At 48.0% G+C, this 23,705-nt stretch overlaps 1 protein-coding gene across 2 annotated transcripts in view; it reads left to right on the forward strand.

The window, feature by feature from the left end:
• CLPTM1 (CLPTM1 regulator of GABA type A receptor forward trafficking) overlaps positions 1-16,779 on the forward strand; it is a 29,584-nt gene extending 12,805 nt beyond the window's left edge. For both annotated transcript variants that reach the window (XM_063312612.1, XM_063312613.1), the window contains 12 exons: positions 4,083-4,206; positions 4,761-4,919; positions 6,517-6,634; positions 7,934-8,019; positions 10,483-10,603; positions 12,006-12,250; positions 12,570-12,663; positions 13,419-13,609; positions 13,883-13,978; positions 14,249-14,384; positions 15,475-15,642; positions 16,047-16,779. In XM_063312612.1, the coding sequence (XP_063168682.1) occupies positions 4,083-4,206; positions 4,761-4,919; positions 6,517-6,634; positions 7,934-8,019; positions 10,483-10,603; positions 12,006-12,250; positions 12,570-12,663; positions 13,419-13,609; positions 13,883-13,978; positions 14,249-14,384; positions 15,475-15,642; positions 16,047-16,369 (1,861 nt within the window). In that variant the 3' untranslated portion in view covers positions 16,370-16,779. The remainder of the gene's footprint in view (positions 1-4,082; positions 4,207-4,760; positions 4,920-6,516; positions 6,635-7,933; positions 8,020-10,482; positions 10,604-12,005; positions 12,251-12,569; positions 12,664-13,418; positions 13,610-13,882; positions 13,979-14,248; positions 14,385-15,474; positions 15,643-16,046) is intronic.
• Positions 16,780-23,705: the final 6,926 nt, after the last annotated feature.

A 23,705-nucleotide genomic window follows, 5' to 3' on the forward strand; every position in this document is an offset into this window, starting at 1 on the left:
CCTGTGATAAAGTCCTACCAGCTGCCCTTTTAGTGTAAACATTGACAAAAGCTGCAGGCTACCAGGCCCAGTATTGTCCTTGTACAGCCCTTTCAGTGTCCTGATGGGATCTTTCCTCCTGTCTACTCAAAGGACGTTGCCAAAGATGTTCTGGCCCCGAAATGATTGACAGAGAACAAGATGTTTAATATAGAAGATTATGCTGTAGGATGGAGCTTCCATTGAAATGGCGGGGGGAGGGCATGTTTAGAAACATTCATTCAATACTGTTAAGAATACAGGTGGTCCTGACTTAACAACCATTCATTTAGTGGCGGTTCAGACTTACGATGGTGCTGGGAAAACCAACTTATGACTGGTACACTTACAGCCATCACAGTGTCCATGTAGTCATGTGATCACTATTTGGGTTCTTGGCAACCGGTTTGCATTTATGACCATCGCAGCGTCCCACGGTCACGTGATCACCATTTTCGACCTGCCTGGCCAGCTTCTGGCAAGCAAAATCAATGGGGCACTGTGTGATTCACTTAACAAACACGTGGTTCGCTTAACGACTATGGTGATTTGCTTGATGACCGCCACAAAAAGCTGTAAAATCAAATTGGATTCACTTAATGACCACTTCACTTAGCAACTGAAATTCCAGTCCCAATTGTAGTCATTAAATGAGGACTACCTGTACTGATAGATCTGGAAAAAGAACTAAGATACATGTATTTACCATCTTTCTCTCACACTTGTTTTGGCCAGGATCTCTCTTTTACGATCCCTCTGCTAGGGTGTTGTGAGTGAGTGTGACGGAAAGACCAAATCTGCCCATTAACAATACTTGGCATTTACACAGCAAAATGTTTAGTGCAGTCTCCATGACAATCCTTTGAGGTAGGCTGGACTTCTCCTTGCAGTGGAGGTGAAGAGTTTGCGCAAGGGATATATGAATGATGTGATTGTTAGCTTTTGTGTTAATTGTGTATGCCGCCGAGAGTCACATGGAGGTGAGATGGGCAGCTACGTAAATTCAGTTAAATAATCAGCTTATCAAGGTTGTACACGCAGCCCATTTCTGGAACAGGCCAAATTGAACTCATGATCCTTTGGTTCAAAAAGTAATTTCTCGCTATATGTTACTGGTCAGACTGATTCTCAAAATACTTTTCTTTGCCTCTTGATTGAACTGCCTTGATTAAGCTTGGGTTGTGGCGCTGGGGGCTGCATAGAATTCCTCTGCAGGCCACGTCCTTGTCATTCTAAAAGATTTGTAGCATATCCTACTGTACTAGAAGCTGGCAGATGTAGAACAGAGGACCATTCCAGTAAATTGCCTATCCCCTGCTGGTTGCTAGAATTCTTGCAAAGAGCTCTTGTGCAATCTCATAATTCATTTATCTTTTAACTTATTCATAAACAAGCATGATGATTGTGTAATAGAGATCTGTAAAACTGTAACTTATACAGCTGTTATGGGTCTAGTTAAGAGGTGGGGAATTTTTTTTCCCGCACTCTAAAAGCTGTAGGATTATACTACTGCTATCATCAGAAGGAGAGGTAGAAATGCTTGATTTTTCCAGGGATGTTTTTCTTTAAGAAAAATAGATAATGTCAGTCCCTGCAGAGACTCCATACATATACAGGCAATCCTCACTTAATGTTCACAATTGGGACTGGAATTTTGGTTGCTAAGCAGGATGGTCATTAAGTGAATCTGACCTGATTTTACAACCTTTTTTTTTGCAGCAGTTGTTAAGCGAATCACTGTGGATGTTAAGCAAACCGTGTGGTTGTTGAGTGAATCGCGCAGTTCCCCGTTGATTTTGCTTGCCAGAAGCTGGCTGGGAAGATTAAAAATGGCGACCACGGGACGCTGCAATGGTCATAAATGCGAACCGGCTGCCAAGCGCCCAAATCATGATCACGTGACCTTGCGGTGGTTGTAAGTGTGACAACCGGTCATAAGTTGGGTTTTTCAGCACCATCATAAGTCCAAACCATCACCAAACGAATAATTGTTAAGCGAGGAATACCTGTGTTTGCCACGTTTGGCAGTTTTAAAGGGCCCAACGGCACTATCCAGCCTTTGCCTTTGGCTGTTGAAATACCACAGCGTAATTAAGAGGTTGGGGTTGCACGTGGACGGAGGATTGTTATCCCTGACAGAGACCCAGCAAGTGTCTGCCAACGTAGCCTTGTGCTGCACTTCCGCATCTGTACTTGCCAGGAGTATAGGTTTGGCGGCCTCTCCGTGCAGGTGAGAAAAGCCGATTAAAATACGACTTCGAACCTTCCGGAGAAGAAAGCATTCTTGCATCCTGTCTTTTCTTAAAGGGAGCCTTCCCACTGGCTGCGATGGTGAGTTAGGAGCAAGGAGACGTGTGAAGCACTTAATGTTACATGGTCTTGCAGCAGAAGACGCTTAGCCATAATATGCTAATAATATAATATGACTGTATGGAGTACAGTCACTGGCATATTAAGATAGCAGCAGTGGGGTCAAAATACAACATTCCCGCTTAGTGTTGTTGCTGTGATGTATGGACAAGATCCTTGAGAGGGGTGTGTGTGAGAGAGCTTTAGCACTTGACCCATGCCATTCCTCATTTGGGCAGAGATCCAGGGCTGTATGCTCAGGGACATGGCTAGTACAAAGGTCTGCACTACCTGCTCCTCAAGGATTCATCTTGCCTGCCCTGCCTCTGCCAGGGGTGGCTCATTTCCATTCTACCATTGTCTGGGCAGAAGGTCCTGGTGCTTTCTTGGCTCCCCCAACTGAGATGGAAAGAGGGTTCTCCTCTTTTTTTTATGCTTTGGGGTCCAGCCAGAAGAGCAGGCATTAGCCATCTCACAGCCGAGAGCTTTGTGGGGCCAGGAACTCATTCCTCTCCTTTAGATCTATTCACCTCCCAGCTGTATGAATGGACTGGCCCACCTGCAGGTTTTTGCTTTAAAAAGGCTGGATTAAAGTTGCAGTGTGACGTTGGCGGGGTGTGGGGGGGGGAACTAATCGGCATGCAAGGGGCATTTGACACACCTTCTCTCCAGCATGTGAGGCCACTGCAGCTTTCCCCAAATCCTGTCTCTTCTGGATGTATTGGACTATTGCACCCTTAATTCCCCAGAGAATGCCACCAAAGGTAGTGCCTTGTAGGACTCTATGGGGATTGAGATCTAGCACCTCTGGAGAGCTGCAGAATGTGGGGATGCTTCAGTAGAGCCCCAGTTTCCTGTGATATGCTCTGCAGGTAGTTCCCATTGCCTGTGACTCAGTGTGCTGTGATATCCCTGCCGTTATTTCTTCTAACATTAACAGCGTGACTGTTACTGCTACGTCACCCCAACCCTCCAGTTGAGATGGTGGTGGTGGTGATGGTGATGATGATGATGATTATATCAGTTCAATCATGTCCAATTCTCAGCTATTCTATGGACCAGCTCTCTCCACATTTTCTGATCTTGTATGCTTTCTTTTAGTTGCTTTATGCTCTGGCTGGTGTCGGCTTTGGTGGCGTCTAGCCACCGTGTTTCTTTGGCGGCCTCATTTCCTTTTACCGCTGACCCTTCCGAGCATAACTGCCTTTTCCAGCGAGTTTGATCTCATAACGTGGCCCAAATGAGTAAGGTGGAATTTTGTGATTTTGCCCACCAGCGATGTGTCTGGTTTTTTATATGCTCCAGCACTCACTTGTTTGCCACCTTTGCTGACCAAGGAATATGCAGGAGCCTTCTCCAACACAACAGCTCGAAGGAGTAATTTTTCCTCCTGTCTGGTTTTTTTTCATGGTCCAACTTTCACAACCATAGGTAGCTATGGGAAACACGATTGTGTGGACTAACCTGCATTTAGTTGCCAGGCTGATGTCCTTGCTTTTCCATACTTGAGAATATAGTGCCTACTAATAAAAGAGTTGCCCATGTAATGCCCTACCAGGTTTATGATGTTTGATGAAAATTTTATCTTCTGAGAATATCTTTGTCCAATCAGAATTTCTTTGGAATTTCCCTATGTGGTTGCTGCCTCTAGAAGGAAGGGTTGGTTTTAGAACTGGTGTCAATTCTCAACTTTTTTTTTCTCTCCCATCGTCCAGAATCTTTATCATCTGGGCCATCAGTAGTTGGTTTCGTCGTGGGCCAGCACCACAGGATCCATCCACCCCTGGTGGGGCGCCCAGGGCACCAAGCCGCAATCTCTTCCCTAAAGACACTTTAATGGTAAGGATGGCAGAATCTGGGGTCAGCTGGTCCCAGATTTTCCAAGGGCTGAAGTCAGACTTTGACTCTTCAGTGGAAAAATGAGCAATAAACTCCTTGCCTGCAAAACTGAAATTCTCTGCCCAGGTAATTCAAATTCTGTCCCAAGATGAAATAGAATTCCGTTACAGGTGTTAAATGATACAAGACAAGTGGATTTACATAGGTGATCTTGTTTTCTATACTGAGATGCCTTCTTCCACTTTTACGCTTCTGCATGTTCCCTTCGGCTACCAGGTAATACTGAAATCAGAGCAGCCGTTCCACTTACCTTCTCAACACGTCTTGCAGTTGGAAGCATTTGAATTGTACTTGTTTTCTCGAATAGAAGCCGTAAAGGTGATCGACACACTTTCTACGGAATAACACGTTTTTCTGTAATCCCAAGGAATTGCAGTTAACGCATAGCCTACCTTATTTAAAATAGGATAAGTGGGTCTGTCTGCCCTGGAATAGATTTCCTCCAGCCTAGAGTTTGGATTCCCTGTCCTGGATCTCCTTTCTTTTCCTTGCAGGATCTTCATGTCTACATATCCGAACATGAGCACTTTACTGACTTCAATGCAACTTCAGCGTTGTTTTGGGAACAGCGAGATCTAGTCTATGGAGATTGGACAAGTGGAGAGAATTCGGATGGCTGCTATGAGCATTACACTGAGTTGGAAATTCCTGAGGTGTGTGAACAGATGCCACTCTTGGCCTGTCCTTTCTTCATTTCTGCATGGGCAAGTCTACTTGCTGACAGCTAGACTTTTCTCACTGCTTTGAATGCTCCGTGTATAGTTTTTCACAGCCCTGGGAAGCACGTCCCAAAGCTGTTACCAAATTACAATTTTTAATGCGGCAGATGGGGGAAATTATTGACCCCATGACTGTAACATCATCATATGAACTTAATTTCATTAAATTTATATGAAGTGAAGCAAACCGAAATGAAATCATTTTCATCTTGGTTTTGCAACACGGTTTTGGAGTGTGTCCCCCAATTCCCCACTCAAACCCAAGTGCAAATTTTGGGAAACAAAATGTGCATATCTCACCTCCAACCACCAGGAGGCAGACAGCAAAGAGATGTCCCTTGGAATGCTCTGGAATAGGGGTGCTACTTCCATTACTTTGTGGGTGACATCAGGCTTGGTATGGTATGTCAACGGCTGCACTCCAAATGGCGCTGGGCTGGCTCGGGGCTCATTTTGGGAGTGATTGAGGAATTGCAAGAAATGGAATGGATACTTTATATGTCTGCAAGGCTTAAGGCATCCAGGAAAAAAAATGCAAAAATGGAGCTAAAATGTTGGGATCCACTCCTGGATCTGATCTGGGGCCGCAGAAAGAATTGCTGGCAGGCCGTATGTGCTTCTAGGTCAGTGAGTCTCAGCCTTGGCCAATTTAAGATGTGTGGACTTCAACTCCCAGAATTCTTCAGCCAGCATGCTGGCTGGGGAATTCTGGGAGTTGAAGTCCATTTTTAAAGTGGCCCAGGTTGAAAGACACTGCTGTAGGTCATGCTTTTTGTACTCTTAACTCTGATCGATACCCACTTTTCCTTGTTACTTTCTCAGCCTTAGCAAGAAACTGTGAAGACTAGTTTGACAATGCTCTGAATGGTGTACCTGTTGAAAAGGCACCAGTTGTCAGAGTTCTCTGTGGAAAGAGACCAGGGTTCACTTAACAATAGCATTTCTGAATTAAGCCCTGTTGTGATGTCTTGGGCAGTTGGCATCATAGCCTCATCCAGAAGTGAAAATCCAGGACAGACCTGAGATTGCGATCCCCTTACAACAGTGTTTCTCAACCTTGGCAACTTTAAGATGGGTGGACTTCAAGTCCCAGAATCCACCAGCCAGCCATGGGGTGGGGAATTCTGGGACTTGAAGTCCACCCATCTTAAAGTTGCCAAGGTTGAGAAACACTGCCTTACAAAATGGGAATGCAGAAGTGGGTTGGTCTGTGAAAAGCTGTCTCTCCTTTTATTTTTGATCTAAGCATTTGGATAAAGCAATGAGTGACCAAAGGGGAAGAAGGCAATAAAAGGAAAGGCAGGGCCTTTTGTTTGACATTTTCAAGTCCTTGGTGCTTAACATGGTTAGGAATGAGTCATACCAGCCAGTTCCAGGAGCAGGTGGTGGCAACTGGGCTTTTTCACAACTCTTCTTTTTCCATCTCTTCTTCTCATTCTCTCCTTGATAGTTTTGTTACCAGATGGGTGAGGACGCTAACCCTTCTGGAGGATGTGTAAGCTATATTTATAATGTGTCCATGTGATTTCAGAGCGTCCAACACAACGGTTCCATTTACATCCACGTGTACTTCACGAAAAGCGGGTTCCATCCTGATCCCAAACAGAAGAATCTGTATAGGCGGCTTGCCACAGTTCACACGTCTCGAAGTAAGCTTTGGTTCAAAGAGCGTTTTGCCTTTAGCTGAGAGCTCAGTGTCAGCGGTTGGGGAAAATGATTTCTGTGCTTGATGGGATTCCCCAAGATACATAGATCTTGGCCTCCATTTAATCCTTCCTATAACTTCCCCCCTCCCCATAATATTGGCATTCCTGCCAGGAGTCACAGGGCTATCCACAGGAGCTTTGGTGCTATAGGAAAGCAGCCAGGGGTCTGATTCATGTACCATAACAAGTCACGCATGGTCGAAGAAGCCACCAGGCTATAAGGCACAACTGATAGACCGCAGGGAATGGATTCACACAGTGGTCTGAGCGAAACAGAATGCCCTGTGAGCCCACTTTGTATTTCACACAATGGGTGCCTCTCCATTTGGTGAACACAGTGACGTCTTTTCAGGAACCACGCTGTTGCTGATCTGCAGGATGGCCAAGTGTTGGGACACTATAACTAAGGACAGCTCATTAGTATGCACTCACTGTGCTTATAAGTGGCTCTTCCTTTTCTTGAACCCAATAACAGGAGCCAAATGGAAGTCCGTTCTCTACCCCCTTTTCAAAATGCCACATTGCTTCAACGTAGATTGACCAGCAGGTCTGTGGGACCCTTTACAAAGCTAGGAAGGAAGCAGCTTGGCCAAATTTTTGTCAGCGGTTGGATCAGCATCTTTGGAAAAAGTTGTGGGGAGAAACGCGCCTGGTTTCTGACAAATCGGCTTGTGCGCCATTACCATCAGGAAAGGGAAGAGGGCAATAGCTGATACCAGCGTTGTGCAGGAACAGGAAAGAGGTTGGCGGTCTGCCAACCTGGTTTAAAAAAAAAAATGCTTTCCACCATTTGCAAAATCTGGCTGCAATTAGCAGTTGGCATATTCTGCCTCTGACACATGCGGATGTCTTGTTCCATACTGTGCTTTGTATTAATTGCGCGGATTAAATATGCTTGTCAAGACTGCTCTAGGGATGGAGAACACAGCTTGGCCTCTGGTTTCCCCACAACAGAAGTGGCCAAGAGTTGTCACCTTGCACACTTGTGGGAAGAGAAGAGCACCCTAAGGATGGTTTTATCCATTCCTGCCTCATTAAGAGAAGAGGGTTGATCGGCTGTTTCCCAACACTTTTTGCTCAACATTTGTTGAGCGTGAGCAGTCCAGGTTGGAGTGAGATGCTTGTAGGCCTGAAATCCTCATGTTTTGAGTTTACCTCCTGTCTGGCTTGACTTGCTATAGAATGGATTTTACATTACCCTCCTTTCTGGTTTTTTTTTTTTTTTTATGTTCTCTTTTGCAGTGATCAATAAGTACAAGCGTAGACGCTTCCAGAAAACCAAGAACTTACTAACCGGGGAAACCGAAGCAGATCCTGAAATGATAAAAGTAATATGACCTCTCTGATCGTTTCCCCTCCTCTTGTTTCCCCCACAAGGCCACAGTTTTCCCCATCATGGGAGCAACAGCCCCGCCACTGATCTGCCCTCTTCTGTCCCCCATCATTCTGCTTTACAGCCTCCAGTTCCCTGATGGAGTTGGGCCTCTGCAAAAACGACCCTGGCCAAGTGGTTGTTATACTTCACATGCCGAAACTGTTCCCTTTGTTTCCTACCACTCCGTGCTCTCCCCCACTTAATTTTTTTTTTTTTAGTTTAATAAAATAGAGTTTTATTTCACTTTTAGATTGGAAAAAAGAGTTCTTTGCAGATTGTGGCTTTGTGCTTAGTAGTAGAGGAGGGCCCTTTTGGGCAGGTAGGTGAGCCCAGTCATGGCCCTGTAGCATCTGGCCACCATCAGAAACCAGAGGCAAGGTTAGGTGGAGCCTCTCTCTAATGCTCATGAGATCTGAAAGAAGAAGGGGAGGGAAACCTGAGCTGTTTCTCGCCCCTTGCCAGAGCTCTGGATGTGTGAAAGTGAGACTGAGAGAGAGAATCTAATATTCAGGTTATGCTTTGTGCGTACAGTTGGCGTCACACCTGTGTATTTCACCTGAAAAAAGCACTGGGGCCTTTCCCACCATGACTGGGAAACGCCCTGCATGAGTCTAGGTGGGCCTGTGGTCAAGTCTGTTGGGTTCTCTTGCACGCTGGCCCTTTCTAGCTAAATTAAATGTTGAAAGCCTCTTTCTGGAATCTCCGGTGTTGATTCGAAACATAGCTGGTGGGGAGGAAAGAATAGTCCTGCTGACAGCAGAAGCTCCGAGTAGCTTGAAAATCTGCAGTGGAAATTCCCTGCCCACAGTCACCATTCCGTCCTGCACAGGCAGAGCACATTCTTTCATTTAATTCAGACTAAGGGAGGCAACCTGGTACCATTGGTGTATTTGAGATTTCAGCTTCCATCAGCCTTAGGCGGCATTTCTATTTTATGATGTATTTTTCTCATTTATATTCTATCAGAATCCAAAGGCTCCTGGCAGGTTGCAACCATAAATACTGTAGAACAATGCAGGTAAAAGCCACAATTTTGGGGGGGGAAAGGCAAGACTTGCCACTGGGACAAGGGCTGATAAAAAATTGTAGTGCCCACCCCACTTCAGATTTACAAGTCCTATTGACTGAGTCGTATTGATTGTACGAACTGTCAGCCAGTGGAACAGGCTGCCACGTGACATGGTGAGTGCTTCACTAGAGGTCTTCCTACAGGGGCTGGGTGGTCAGCCTCTGCTGGAGATTGTCAGGGACACACCAGTGCATCCTAAAGTGAGCCAGGGTTGGACTAAGTGACCTTTCCAGGTCTATGATTCTGGGATCACCCTGCATGCCAAAGAGTGGGAGAGATGCTAAGCTTGATGAAACTTGTAGAACACGGTTTCAACTCTCATCAGCCAGCCTAGCCAGTTTTCTATTTTTCTTTTCTTTTTTTCCATTTATATTCCACCAGAATTAAAATTGTGTTGTAAACGTCTGTCACTAATTCTGAAACCACTGTCCATGCAAACAGGCTGCTTTAAATCAAACCGGTGATTAAAATATTTCTGCAAGCCTAAAGGATGCAGCTCCAGAAGAACCTGCCTGCATTGTCTTCCACTGATTAGTTGCTTTTCTCTTGCCTGGAGGTGTCATTCTGCTTCGTGGGATTGACTCCCCAGCCAGGGAAGTCAGCATGATATGCTAACAATTAGAACAGCTTCCTCCAACTGGACACCCTCCTCATGATGGAGTTCAGCTCCCCAGATTCCCTATGAAGCGGGCCACTGCTGAGAACTGCCATTGGCATCCATACATCTGGAGGGTGCCCAGGTTGGATATGCCGGGGGTTAGTGTTAGGCTAAGATGATGGGGTTCCAGTCTCCTAATTCCTGTTTAGCCAGGATGAATTTGGGCCAGTCGCTGTGTCTCACCCAGCTGTTTGGACCATTCAAAAGTAAAAGGTAGGGAGGCATGTGGGAAGCAGACCAGGCATTTCTGAAGCTTCCTATGATATTTATTATCCTTCATACTCTGAAAGTCAGCCCTCTGGGTTGTAGAAGTGGTGTGTGCCTCCCAATTCCATTCATTCCAATGTCTTGGGAAGCGTCCCTTTTTATCGTCCTTCCCCAGTATGTATCCTGTGGGATATTCCAGCTGCGAGTCTCAGAATTACTTTCTAGCTCATGTGGCCCCAACATGACGAGAGGGTGTCTGATTGAGAAAAGAGGCCATAAGTCTTCCAAAGGTATTTTTGATTTTGTTTCCCTTGGATGAAAACAATGGCTCCCCTCCCAAAGAGATCTTTTTTTTTTTTAATTGAACCAATCAAATTTAGCTCTTTGGGATGGTTACTAAGGACTCTTGAATGTCCTCTCCTCTGCTCTCTTTTTCCTCCCCACAAAGGAAACATTACTCAGGCATGGTGCTTTTCTTGCAGAGAGCTGAAGATTACGGCCCTGTGGAGGTGATCTCGCACTGGCACCCAAACCTCACCATCAATATTGTGGATGACCACACGCCGTGGGTGAAGGGCAGCGTTCCTCCCCCTCTGGATCAATGTAAGGCTTCAAATGATTCTGAACCTATGGATTGCTCTGGCAGCAGGATATGTTGGCGGGTGGGGCTTACCTTTCTCCGCTGCACTTGGACAATCAAATGGTTGGATTGTCCTTTTTTATGCTTGGAACTAGTAGTAAGTGCTCTGCAGCTTCCCCTTGATGTCTTCGCCTAGCACTCATTCAGTCCCATGTATGCATCCTGGTTTATAAAGCAGTAATACAGGAGGTCCTCAGGTTATGACACCAATTGGGACCAGGAACTTGGTCGCTAAGCAGTGCGGTTGTAAGGCATGACATCATGTGAACGTGTCACTTAGTGACAGCAGTTCCGGTTGCTGTCATTAAACAAGGACCGTGTGGGTCATTAAGCGAGGACCTCGCATGATCACAACTTCCTGCCTGCTTTCCCATTGGCTTTGCTTGTGGGTAGCCGGCAGGGAACGTCGGAAATTGTGATCATGTGAATGCGGGGACGCTGCCAAGGCCAGAACTCTGAGGAGCCATAGTAACTTTGAATGGTCGCTGAACGAACCGTCATAACCTGAGGACTACGTGTATAAGCTAAAGCACCAGACCACCAGCATTTATGACCCAAGAAAAATCCATGCCTCAATGAAAATACGTTTCACAAGTTAAAGCATCATCTCCCTCACACAACCAACTTGATAATCCATAACGTTTTGGTTACTGCAAGATAGAACTCCAGTGCCCCACTCCCTGCATGAGCTGTATTACACCTGCTAGCCATATGATGCTGGCGAGGTTCGCTGGGAGTCGTTCACGAGGTCTGGAGGACCAGCAATTCCTTGGGAGTTTAGTGGAACATCTAAGCTGAAACGAAAGCCAACGTTGGAGGTTCCAGGGTGGATGCTGTTTTGGGGAGAGCGTTTTTGCTTCCATCTACCAGCGGCACCTTCACCCCCCCTCCCCCCAAAAGTAAAATGTGTCTGGGTTCCTGTTGCAAATGCCTTTTATTGCCCTCCGAGAAAGGCTCCAATGTTTGATTTCTGTATTTTTGGAAACCTGCTGCGACAAGAGCAGAGACAGGAAGGCATCCCAGAAGTGTCTTGTTAAATCTGGTGCCTTTGCCTATCAAATTCAAGCCTAAACATTCCTTCAGCAGTTAAAAAGTCTCACAAGGTTGACAGCCCTTGCAAACGTCAGAATTTAGGTTCTTAGAATAAGATTTTGATGTGCAAATCTGCCCTCCAAGTAGTTTTCTGGACAGGTGGGAAAGAAGGGATTCTGCAAGCAGCCAATGGGACTGGGAGGGCCCCAATCCCTGTCCTTCATAAGATCCAGGGTGCCAAACTTAAGACTTCGCTTCCCCTGGGCTCCATCGTGCCTTGGCAGCATCTTGGTCCAGACGAGTTTGGTCCATCCTTGGCTTGTTTCCTTACAGATGTGAAATTTGATGCAGTGAGTGGCGACTACTACCCCATCCTTTACTTCAATGATTACTGGAATCTGCAGAAGGACTACTTCCCTATTAACGAGACCGTGGAACGGTTACCCTTCCGCCTCTCTTACTGCCCGCTTTCGCTCTGGCGATGGCAGCTGTATGCTGCCCAGAGTAGCAAGTCCCCTTGGAACTTCCTCGGGGAGGACTTGTACGAGCAGTCAGATGAGGAGCAAGACTCCGTGAAGGTGAGTGCGGGGAAGATGCCCCCGTAATCCCAGGGAAGCCCCAGGCACTTGACTCCTGAAGGGCCTCTAAAATGGGGAGGACTGGAACCCTTGTGTGAAAATGATGCATACAGAGGTTTCAGAAATTCTGAAAGAAAGAAAAAATCAAAACTAGGACAGGATATTGTCACCGGGCCTGGGGATCGGGGTGTGTGTCTGAGCCCATGCAGTGGTCATGCTGACTGGTGGTGTGATTTTTTACCTCAGCTGCATTTTTGTATGTGTGTGTGGTGGTGTTTTGTGCATTGTCTCACAGCCCTTTGCTTCATTTTTATTCTAGGTTGCTTTGTTAGAAACAAATCCTTACCTGCTGGCTCTGACCATTGTTGTTTCCATCGTGCACAGCATTTTTGAGTTCCTTGCTTTCAAGAATGGTAGGTTTCAGAGTCTTGGAGAATCACTCCATCCCTTGCTTTCCCCTGCTTTGATTCATGCCTAAAGCAGGGTGTCTCCTGGATCTTCTTCCCAAGGCTGGGTTGAATGTGCACTGCTGCGTGTTGCCAGTTCTGGCCAAGTATGACCCTGAGAGGCTTATGGCTGTTCTTCTACAGTTAGTCCTTGACTTATGTTCACAATAGGGACTGGAAAATTCATTGTGAAGTGGTGTGGTTATTAAGCGAGGCATCGCGTGTCTACACCCAATTTATGACATTTTTTGCGGTGGTTGTTAAGTGAATCCGGCTTCCCCCATTGATTTGGCTTGTAGGAAGCCAGCTGGGAAGGTCACAAATGGCAATCGTGACCCCGGGATGCTGCAACCGTCATAATACATGCCAGTTGCCAAGCGCCTGAATTTTGATCATGTGGCTGCAGGTATGCTGCGACAGTCCTAAGTGTGAGGACTGGTCGTAAGTCACCTTTTCCAGTGCCATTGTAATTTTGAATGGTTGCTAAACAAATGGTTGTAAGTCGAGGACTACCTATAGTCCAGTGTTTCTCAACCTTGGCTACTTTAAGATTTTAAAGTAGATTTTAGCTGGCTGGGGAGTACTGGGAGTTGAAGTCCAAACATCTTAAAATAGCCAAGGTTGAGGAACGCTGTTCTGGTCAAAAGGGTCCTGTCTGTACCAGCAGGCGAAGAGGGTGAGGATTCCCTCCTTTTCCAACCTCCACGTGTCCTCCTCGGTAGATATTCAGTTCTGGAACAGCAGGCAGTCTCTGGAGGGCCTCTCCGTCCGTTCGGTGTTCTTTGGGGTCTTCCAGTCCCTTGTGGTCCTCCTCTACATCCTGGACAACGAAACGAACTTTGTGGTGCAAGTCAGCGTGTTCATTGGGCTTCTCATTGATCTCTGGAAGATCACAAAAGTGATGGATGTCCGGGTAAGAGGCGTGCGTGGAACATGGTGCAGATTTGAGCCCCACCCAGACCTTACAGAAAACGTTGTAAGGCAGCCTTTTTCAACCCTCCCCCAGGTTGCGTTTCACCCTTTTCCTCCCTTACCAGCCCATCCAGGGAGTAGGTTGGGGATGATGGGAATTACAGCCTCAGTGCACTTGGGAGCGGGTTCTGGGAAGGGAAAGCTGCTGTGAACCAGCCCAATGCCTCAGAATCTCTTCCTTCTCTCCTGTCCCGTTTCTGATGCCTCGGAACAGCTGGATCGCGAGAACAAAATCGCTGGGATTTTTCCACGCTTAACATTCAAAGACAAATCGACATACATTGAATCCTCTACCAAAATCTACGATGATGTAAGTTCAAGGCCTGTCAGGTGCAGACACATCCCAGATATTTCGAGGATATGTAGCTCTTTCCCAGAAGGCGGTTCTTCCGTCTGACTCCAGCGGCTCTAAGAAAGAGGTGGAGGTGCTGGATCCTGTCTGTCGGTGACCGCGGTGAAGATCGATCCACGCAGCTAGCCGAGAAGCTACTCGGGTGGCCCTGGGCGGGTTCCCCTCTTCCAAGTTCCCAGCATGCTTGCCGTTTCCCAGCCTGCACTCAGTGTCCATTTGCCTCCACAGATGGCCTTCCGGTACCTCTCCTGGATCCTCTTCCCACTGTTGGGTTGTTATGCCGTATATAGCCTCCTCTACATGGAGCACAAGGGCTGGTATTCCTGGATCCTGAGTATGCTCTATGGTTTCCTGCTGACCTTTGGTGAGTTAGCAGGCGCCGTCCCCTGACAGCTTCCCCGCTAAGCTAGAGCAGGGTTCCTCAACCTTGGCGACTCTAAGCTGTGCGGACTTCAACTCCCAGAATTCCCCAGCCAGCTTTGATTTGTGGGAGTTGAAGTCCGCACAGCTTAGGGTCGCCAAGGTTGAGGAACCCTGAGCTAGAGTACTGGCTTCCCACCTGCCAGTCCTTCAAGGTGGTCCAGAGCAGGGGACAGACTCCACGAGAAGACTAGAACTCAGCTTTATTGCGACCGGTTCTGTTAAGAGAATCTTGCAAGTCTGACTGTGTGTTCCCTTCCCTACCGCTTATACTCCAGCAAGTCAGGAAGGAGCAGACCGTCTCTTCCTTATACCGTCTCCTTTCCCAGGGCTCTGCGCTTCCGCCCTGTTCGTTGTTGCAACCGCTTCTGAATATCTTCCTCAGGGCCATCTCCGTGGCTCCCTACACCACCCAGAAATGGCCTTCCTAGCCCAGGAACTACTGCAGCCCTCTTTATTTCTTGCTTTCTTAATCTGGGTCCTTTCTAGCCCCCGAAACGGCGTTTGAGAATAGCCAATAGGAACCCTAATCCTGCCTGGATTCCCTGGATTGCTTGTAGTCCATGGATCCCCTCCAAAAGTTGCCCCCCGACTGTATTTCGTAATGGTGGAGAGCTGGTGGTTATGAAATACACAGAAACAGGCATACGAACAGCTTTTCATTGACATCTTTAATTAGATTTACGTAGAATTGAAATCCAACTTAGTTTTGGTCCTGACTCCACTGACTTTGCAGAAATGTGCTCTCCCCCAGGGTAGCATTCAAAAGCCTGGGGTAGCCTTTAGCATGCATGCTACACAGACGCAAACCCCACACTGCACATGCCCTTAAAATACGATACAACCAAATACAGCACACCCGCTGTGGAATGTTATGTAAAGAATGTAAAAATGAAGGCACATCAGTAAAAAAGCAGGTTTGCAGTTAGGTTTAGGACAAAAGTTTGCCAAGGTACAGAGTAACCGACTCTTTGCCAATCAGTGGGTTATTTGGGCTTTTTCTCCTGACGGTGCTGGTCTCTGTCACCATCCAGGCTTCATCACCATGACGCCGCAACTGTTCATCAACTATAAGCTGAAGTCGGTGGCCCACCTTCCCTGGAGGATGCTCACCTACAAAGCCCTCAACACCTTCATCGATGACCTCTTTGCCTTCGTCATCAAAATGCCCATGATGTACAGGATAGGCTGCCTTCGAGATGGTAATGGCTCCTCTCTTGGTCTGTTGTTCCTCCCCTGCCCTGTGTGACTGCAGCAATCTGTTAGCCTCCCTCTCCCAAGGCTGCCTCCTTGCCCTGGCACCCAGCAACCAGGGTGGACTTCAACACCCATAATCCCTAGGGGGTGCCGAGATGTCATCTTGGGAAAAGCCAGATTAAGGCCCAAGGGGCAGAAGCTCTAAATCAGCATTTCTCAAACTTGGCGACTTTAAGGTATGTGGACTTCAACTCCCAGAATTCCCCAGCCGGCATGGCTGGCTGGGGAATTCTGGGAGTTGAAGTCCACATGTCTTAAAGTCGCCAAGACTGAGAAACACTGCTCTAAATCCTCTCCTCCTTGCCCAGCTCTGGGTTAGGGTTACATTTGCTCTCTCCTTCTCTCCCAGATGTCGTTTTCTTCATTTACCTCTACCAGCGGTGGATCTACCGGGTGGATCCAAGCCGCGTCAATGAATTTGGAATCAGTGGGGAGGACCAAGCTGGGAGGACGACAACGACGACGCCAAGTATAGCTCAGCCGGACGGAGTCCCTGCAGTGCTGGCCAGCAGCACACCGGGGGCTAAAGCAGAGGGTCCCGCCAACGGGGCTGCCAGGGCAGCAACAGAGAGAGGAGCTAGAGGCACACCCGCGGCCAACTCGGGGGGCTTGCCAGACGCCATCCCCGAAGTGCCCCCCTTAAAGACGGCAGAGGAGAAGAAGAAAGATTAATCTGCTCTTTTATTTTTTAAAATCCCTAACGTGACACTCTCACTGTTGGATAACGGACAGGGGCTGGGCAGGGGCAGAGTTGCTTTGGGCCTTCCAGGTTCCGAGCTCTTTATTTTATATTCCAGTAAACTTCTGGGGGCAGGCAGGAGGGGGAGGGTTTGGTCAGGACGAGCGACCAGGAGACCTCTTGAAATGTGGAAGTGAAGTGTGACATGTTGTATTCATTGCAAGAGAAACCTCACCTCACCCCACCCCTCTGTAGATCTCTGTGTTTAAAGCAAAACTCCAAACCAAGTAATCATTGTGACCTCCATTCCATTGTGCGGGTATTTAGGACATTTTGTCGTTCAGGAGTTTATTCCTGCCAGTTGTGTCTCCGTTCCATAAAGAGAGCTGATGCTAAGAACAAAGCCACGCGCGCAAAGAATACTGTTGCTCATCATTGCATCCCAAGAAGGACGATGGATTTAATAAATTCATGTGGGTGTTTATGTAAAAAAAAAAAAAGAAAAGAAAAAAACCCAACCAACAACCAACCCTCTTTGGCTTCCTCCTGTTTCTTCTCAGCAGGATTTGGGGTAAGGACTTTCAGGATGGGGCTCTGAGGGTGTAAGGCCATATTCTGGATCTTTGGAGGAATGGCAGAATATCTGTGGAAGAGGTGCGGAAGTCAGTGTTGCTTAAAAATGCTCAACGTTCCTAGCCGTTGTCGGGGTGGGGGTCCTTTCACCCCAAAGACGAAGGATTATTGGTGCACAGTCCTAAATCAGTGTTTCCCAGTCTCAGCAACTTTAAGATATGTGGACTTCTACTCTCAGAGCGCTGGCTGGAGAATTTGGGGAGTTGAAGCCCACAAGTCTTAAAAGTTGTTGAGGCTGGCTGCTCTAAATGCACAAAGGCATCCTCGCTGGGGTGGTGAAGAGCAGACTTCCATTTGTCAAGGATGGAGAATAACCCTATGGAAGCTGGCTTGTACTGGCAGCTTCTTAATTACTGAAATTTCTCCCTCCTTTCCTCCTGCAAGTACAGATGGGGGGGGGGGGCTGAGAAAAATTATAGATGGGATTGTTGAATGGGAGAAAAATGGGAAGTTCCTTCCCTCCTGTTGCATGGAACAAGGGACCCTGCAGTTTGTCTCCTGTTGCCAGAGCTGAAAAGGCAGTCTTGGCTATCTTGGGATGGTTGGAAACAGGGCAGGAAAGGGGGTCCCGGTGTATAGATCCCTGGTGAAAGAGGAGTGCTGGGAGAGGGGTCTTTGCTGTGTTCTTAGCCGAGGGGGAAACCAGGCAAGGCTCTCTGGGCCATGTCAGGAACATCCCAGTAGCTGAGTGCTAATCGGGCAAGTGTTAATTGTGGCTTTCTTATTTTTTCGCTTTCCTTCGGTATCTCTCTCGAGATAATTCTGAGTTGGGCTGAACCAGGTCTCAGACGCTCTTAATCCTGTATGCTTTGGGGCAGCCACTTGCTCTTGCTGAGTGAAATCGGAGCTGCTTTCTCAGATCCCCGAAGGGGTGGATTGGGAGCGAGTGGCTAATCCATGGCTGGGAGGTAGAATCAAAGAAACAGATTTATGATTCTACCTCCCAGCCATGGATTAGCCACCCTCGCTCCCAATCCATCCCTTCGGGGATCTGAGAAAGCAGCTCCAATTTCACTCCGCAAAAACAAGCGGCTGCCCCAAAGCATGCAGGATTAAGAGCATTCGATGGGGTGACTGGAGAGCAGCAAATCCAGCAGTCTAAATGCTGGGCCTAATTCCAGATTATTAGCCCGGCCTGGTGGTGAGGCATGGCATTCCTCAAGCACAAGGTTTATGCATACTTTGGAAATGAGAGTCAGGAGATGTCTCACGCTCGCATGTGCCAGGCTCCAGTGCGTCAAACCCCAAACATCCCGGGATTAAAAGAGCTGTCTCATCCGCGGCGGCCCTTTCTCCTTCATGTCGAGGGGCAGGAAATTCTTTTCAGGTCGGCTAGCAGATGGTCATGCCTCAGGAATGCTCTTTGCAACAGGTTTCTCCCAGTACAGTTTATTTGGGCTGGGCTGCCTCTCAGGCCTCGGGGATGTTTAAAGGTGTAACGTGGAAATGCTCCGTTGGCACTTCCTCTTTTTGCACGGCGAGAAGCACAAGAAAGGAGCAGAGAGCTCGCCCAGGCCAGAGTTCACCTTGATCATTTTAATTCCTGACAAGCCTGGATGCTTTCTTTCCTGGAGATACTGTACTGGTGCTGCATATGATTAGGATTACCCAGTTACTGGTGCTAGTTTTCATCCCAGAATGCTACAGCTTGAAGCTATGAAGATTTAAATAGATTTGTTGGGGGGGGGGGGAAGACCGCTTTAGGCATTGCAGACAATGTCTGATCTGATCACGATGTCCTTAAGGACTAGAAACTTGGGGTTAGAGGCTGGATCCGCCACCATACGTGGTTGCTCCTTAGGACAAATTCTGTAGTTGGAGCACGGGTTCTTGCAGAGCGGGGCGGATGATTCAGGACTAGAAACATGCGTTTTCTGCTGTTACCCTTGCAGACTGTGCCTGATCTGATCGCAGCATCCTTCAGGACTAGAAACTTAGGGTGCTCCTTAGGACAGATTCTGCAGTCGGAGCACGGGTTCACTGGCGCTTCTTGCAGAGCGGGGCGGATAATTCAGGCACGTAATCCATGCTGTATTAATTTACCCCACAGCGACCTCCCCAGTACTGAGTCATGTTTGGGTTTAAGCGACAACTAGGGAATTGAAATTATTATTAAGCTGTTGGCCCCGGTGCGAAATGGTGAGGTGTGCTGGGTGTTTCCGATGGAGAGGAAAGACAGCTGCCGCTGTTGGATTGGCCTCGGAGACTTGGCAGGGGGAGCAGAGACTGACAGTCCAAGGAAGGTAAATCTCACGCTCCGCCTCGCTCTTTGCAGAGCCCTCCCGGGGATGGAAATGGTCCTGCTTGGGGATCGATGCATGGTTTGCATTCAAAAGAGGCACGTCCTCTGCCACCCCCTGTGAAACGCATCATGGGGTGGGAAAGACGCACATGCACGCACACCTCACCTTAGAAGCCCAGAGAGCCACTGACTGGAGCCAAACTCAAAGGATTTGTAAAGCGAAGGGTGCTGGAAGGGAGGAGTCGAGCTGCTTGTGCCAGGCCGGACATACATAATACCAGGTTTGCACAAGACGGCTAAAGCGGTAACTCCATGCCAGAGGGAGGGAGCGGCACTTTTAACCGAAAGTTGGACCCCGCCCCTGGGAGGTGAAGTACCCTCCCCGCTCCGCTGTCGTGTGTGCGAGGGGGTCAAGAAAGTCAGGATGGCTGTGACGATGAGGCCAGAGACCCACCCCTTTCAACACGCTCTGGAAGGGGCGAAGGGGCTTTGTGTGGCTGCAGCCGCTGTCAGAGTGACTTCTTGACATGCTCCCCTCCACCTGCAAAGGCTGCTGCTGGTGCGAACCCCAGAGCTCAGTGAAGTCATCGGCGGGGTGTGGTCCAGTCCCCCCAGCCAGTCCTTCCAAGGAAATGAAGCAGAGCACAGCAGATACTCGACTCCACAGACAACAGTCACTGGCCACAGATGGCGGCCGCCTGTTTGCTAGCGGAGAAGGGGCAGTTGATGGCATGAAGTGCAGGAGCTGGGGGGATACCCGGCATGAGGGGGTCGGGAGGAGGAGGCCCATATGCCCACCTGGCTGCCTTTGACCCGGTTAGCAGGATTGTGTGTTGCCAAATCCAGGGGTTAGTGGCTATGACCAGGTCAAGGGCATGAATGCAGGTCATTGGTATGACGCGAGCATCATCCTCAGCTCTTGAAGACCCCCCCAGGCGGAAGGAGGATGCTAGGAATCGGGAGGCAAAGAAATGGCTCTTTGGGGGGTGTTGTCTCTCCCCTGTTCCCCCTTCCCTGGCCTTTAAATCCATGGAGCAATCTTGGGCAGGGCACCTCCCCAGACCCCTGGAACAAGTGACTGCTGTTCTCCAAAGCACGGCCCGGGCACGGCCTTTGGCTGCTCTCCGTTACGTGCCATTGCTGAGGAGGAGAAAACATCTGGAAGCAGATGTTGGCTGCTGTCCATATCCCAGCCTGGGTTGGACGTGGCCTTTTCCATTTTACGGCCGAGGCCTTTGAAGGATCGGAAAAAGGGCAGAAGGGAGACCAAAAGAGGCTGTTTGGGGGTGGGGGGGAGACCAACTTCCCTGCCTCTCTAAGTGGTCCCAGATAACTCGTTCTGCTCCATTGGTCCTGCTTCTCTGCTGGAGTTCACATCCTTCAGAAGTCACCAGTGTGGAAAGAGAGAGAGGCTGATTTTCTTGTCCTTAAATATTTGGTGACTCAACACATGATTTTGCTTGGCCTGCTGGGGTGGCCGAGAGGAAGAAGGCATTTGATTCAGCAGCTAGCTTCTGCAGACGTGCATTCTGGGGAAGCTTCTCTCCTCTGGAGGGCACCAAATAGGATTCAGCCATTCACCTGCTGAATTGAGTGCAAATAACTTCCAGACAGCGTTTTCATTTTCCACAAGCTAATTGCATCCTTCCTCCCTCTTCTATGGATGCTGGAAGGAATTAAGTCAGATTTTTTTTTAGCTCACCCAGCTGCTCAAATGGACTTGGAAATAAGTCCATCAGATCATGGATGCTTCCGGGAGAAGGAAACAGTTGAGCTATGACCCTGCTGAAGTTGAAACAGGGCAAATCAGGGCTGACTTCCCACAGGCCATGCCCGGAAATGCTTTGCTGGAGCACCACTGGTGGTAATAGTTGTTTTCCCTGGACGGACAGCAGGTGAACATTTTGCACAATCCTGTCCTGGCTTCCCCGCCCGTTTCAAGTAGGGTTCGGTTTAATTTAACTGTCCCTTGGTTTTCTTGCAGTAAGAAGAGTGCCTTTGAGCAATCTTGCCCTTGCTGCGAAACAGAAACCACAGCTCTGCCAAGGAGCACCACGGAGAGGTAACCCAAGTATTTCGAGAGCATCGCTATCAAGTTCTTAGCACAGATGAGCATGGATGCTAAACCCTTTTGACATTGTGGCAAGGCGCTGGTGCTACATTTAACATCAGGATCCTGTTAACTGCAAGATCTAGGATGCCAGACCTTTGGGTACATTGTGCTATTTATTTGGAATTTTTGGAAGCCCTTTTTGGGGGAAAACATTGCTGAACACACTTCTCGAGCAAATTTAGTGGTTGGCTAAATTCAACTCTCTCTTACCTCCCAGTATATTTATTAAAAATGCAAAACACTCAGTAACTGTTACGGGGAAGCATGTGTGGGGTGGAGAGATCGTGAAGTTCAGAAGTGTGGTTTTCAGTGCAATTGCAGTAGAGAAATACCACCACCAAGGGGTGCTCCAAGGACCAAAGAATCTGACACTGGAAAATTATGGGGAAAACTGCTGATGAACACATTTTTTTATAGGACTGTGAGTTTAGGTAATTTTCTGCCTTCTGACTTGATAGAGCCACGTGCTGGCCTTGGACCGGCCTCCTCTGAAAGAAAGGATACCTTCAAAGCAAAGGCCCTCTTTTCTAAAGTCCAACAGCATCATTTTGGCTTCAGACTTGGGAGGCGTTGCTTCTTGCATTTTACTTGTGTTTCTTGGTTCCTCTCCTGGCAGGAAAATGTCGGCTTGTTAGCTTTGCTGCCTCAAGGGAAACTCAGTGTCCCTGGAAACTCCTGTTCAGGGTCACATTGTCAAATCCTGGACAAGACACTGCTGTTTTCTGCAGGAGACGCACAGGCCAAGATCGCCTTCCATCCTGAGGTCAGCCAGAAAGCAGCTAGTGCTCTCTGAGTTTAAAAGGAAAGGAAGGCGCAGGAGACAGACGGGAGTTTGCTGACCGTCTTCGGTGACAGATGGAAGCCCAGCATGTGCAGCGATGGGCTCGGTGTTCTCTGGCTGTTTATCCACAGAGAAATCGTGGGATTGCTGACCAGCTAGGGCTGGAATTGAAAAGAAGAACTTCATTATTAGCCTGATGAATGATTAGTGCTCTTCTTTGGCCGTTTCTCCACTTTTTCTAGAAGTAAAAAGCGATGGGGTTAAGCTATACCCTAAAGGGGAGGGTGACCATTTTCACCCTCCAAATTAGCATTAAGCCATTTATTCTCCTTTTTCCTACTAGGGGTGGGATGTAGTGATCAAGAAAAGTCCCCAGCGTACAAGCTGGAATGAGATAAAGGAGGTGTTAGGTACGTTTCTTCATTTTCCTCTGACTTCAGGGGCTGTGAATAAAATTAGGCTTTGGCTGAAACCGCTGCCCTGCAACGCACCTGCACCTTCCCCTCCCGAGAGACAGCCGGGATGTTAAGTATGGGCTCCCTCGTCTTTGAGGGACTTTGCTGCTGTTTTTCAGCCCTCCTTGTTCCGTGGAAAGGATTGTGGAAAGGATGGGAAGGAAATCTGATGTAACAGCTGCATTTACCAAAAAATGAAAAAGAAAGCGGCAGACTTGGCTCACACAGCATGTCAGATTAGACCAGTGTTTCTCAACCTTGGCCACTTTAAGATGTGTGGACTTCAACTCCTAGAATTCCCCAGCCAGCCATGGGGACGCATCTTAAAGTGGCCAAGGTTGAGAAACACTGGATTAGACTAAAACTGGGTTGGTTGGAGGTTCAGCGTGTCCTGGGAACCCAGCCCTGGTTTTAGCATGTGGTATAAACCAGGCCATACTGTTATACCAGAACATTAACTTGTTTAGGGGCCACATGTTCTATCAACCCAGCAGTTGGGTTCTGTTAACTTAGGTTTAGCATGTTGTGTGAACTCTGTCACTAGGTGTTGATATGTTTCCCTATTTTGCTCTATTAAAAATTGTGTTTGCTGGCAATTTTTGCAGAGGCTGCACTCAAATCTTGAACAGCCACAGGCTTTGTACCTTGTGTCTATGAATTGTAAAACTGCTAAAAAAGGGGATCATGTTAGAGACTCTGCTGAATCAATCGGGGCTGATCAGCAAATAGGTCTCTCTCCTAATGATCCATCCAGAATTGCTGTGCAGGCCGTTTTGGAAAGAAAGCTGACTCCAGATTGAGGTCAGTAATGTGCCAGCCCCTTTGCTCTGAAGTAGTTGTTTTGCTAACCAAGCTCAGCATCCTTTGTCCCGTTACAGATGCCAAATGTTCAATTTCCTCTTGAGACAGATTAGAACAAATTGCACAGGCCTTTGGGTCTGTCGGCCACTCCTGGAGTGGGGAGAGGTCTATCTGCGGTCAGAAAAGGGATAAAGAGGCAAGGCAGCACTATTAGGAACTGCGTCCCCAAAAGTTGCAACACAGAAGGTGCAGGCTTGGAGACGCACACTGTCATGAGTAAGGATGGCGAGCAGGGGGCTCCCAT

This window comes from Candoia aspera, chromosome 10, assembly GCF_035149785.1.
Source record: "Candoia aspera isolate rCanAsp1 chromosome 10, rCanAsp1.hap2, whole genome shotgun sequence".
In the NCBI taxonomy this organism is placed as follows: Eukaryota; Metazoa; Chordata; class Lepidosauria; order Squamata; family Boidae; genus Candoia; species Candoia aspera.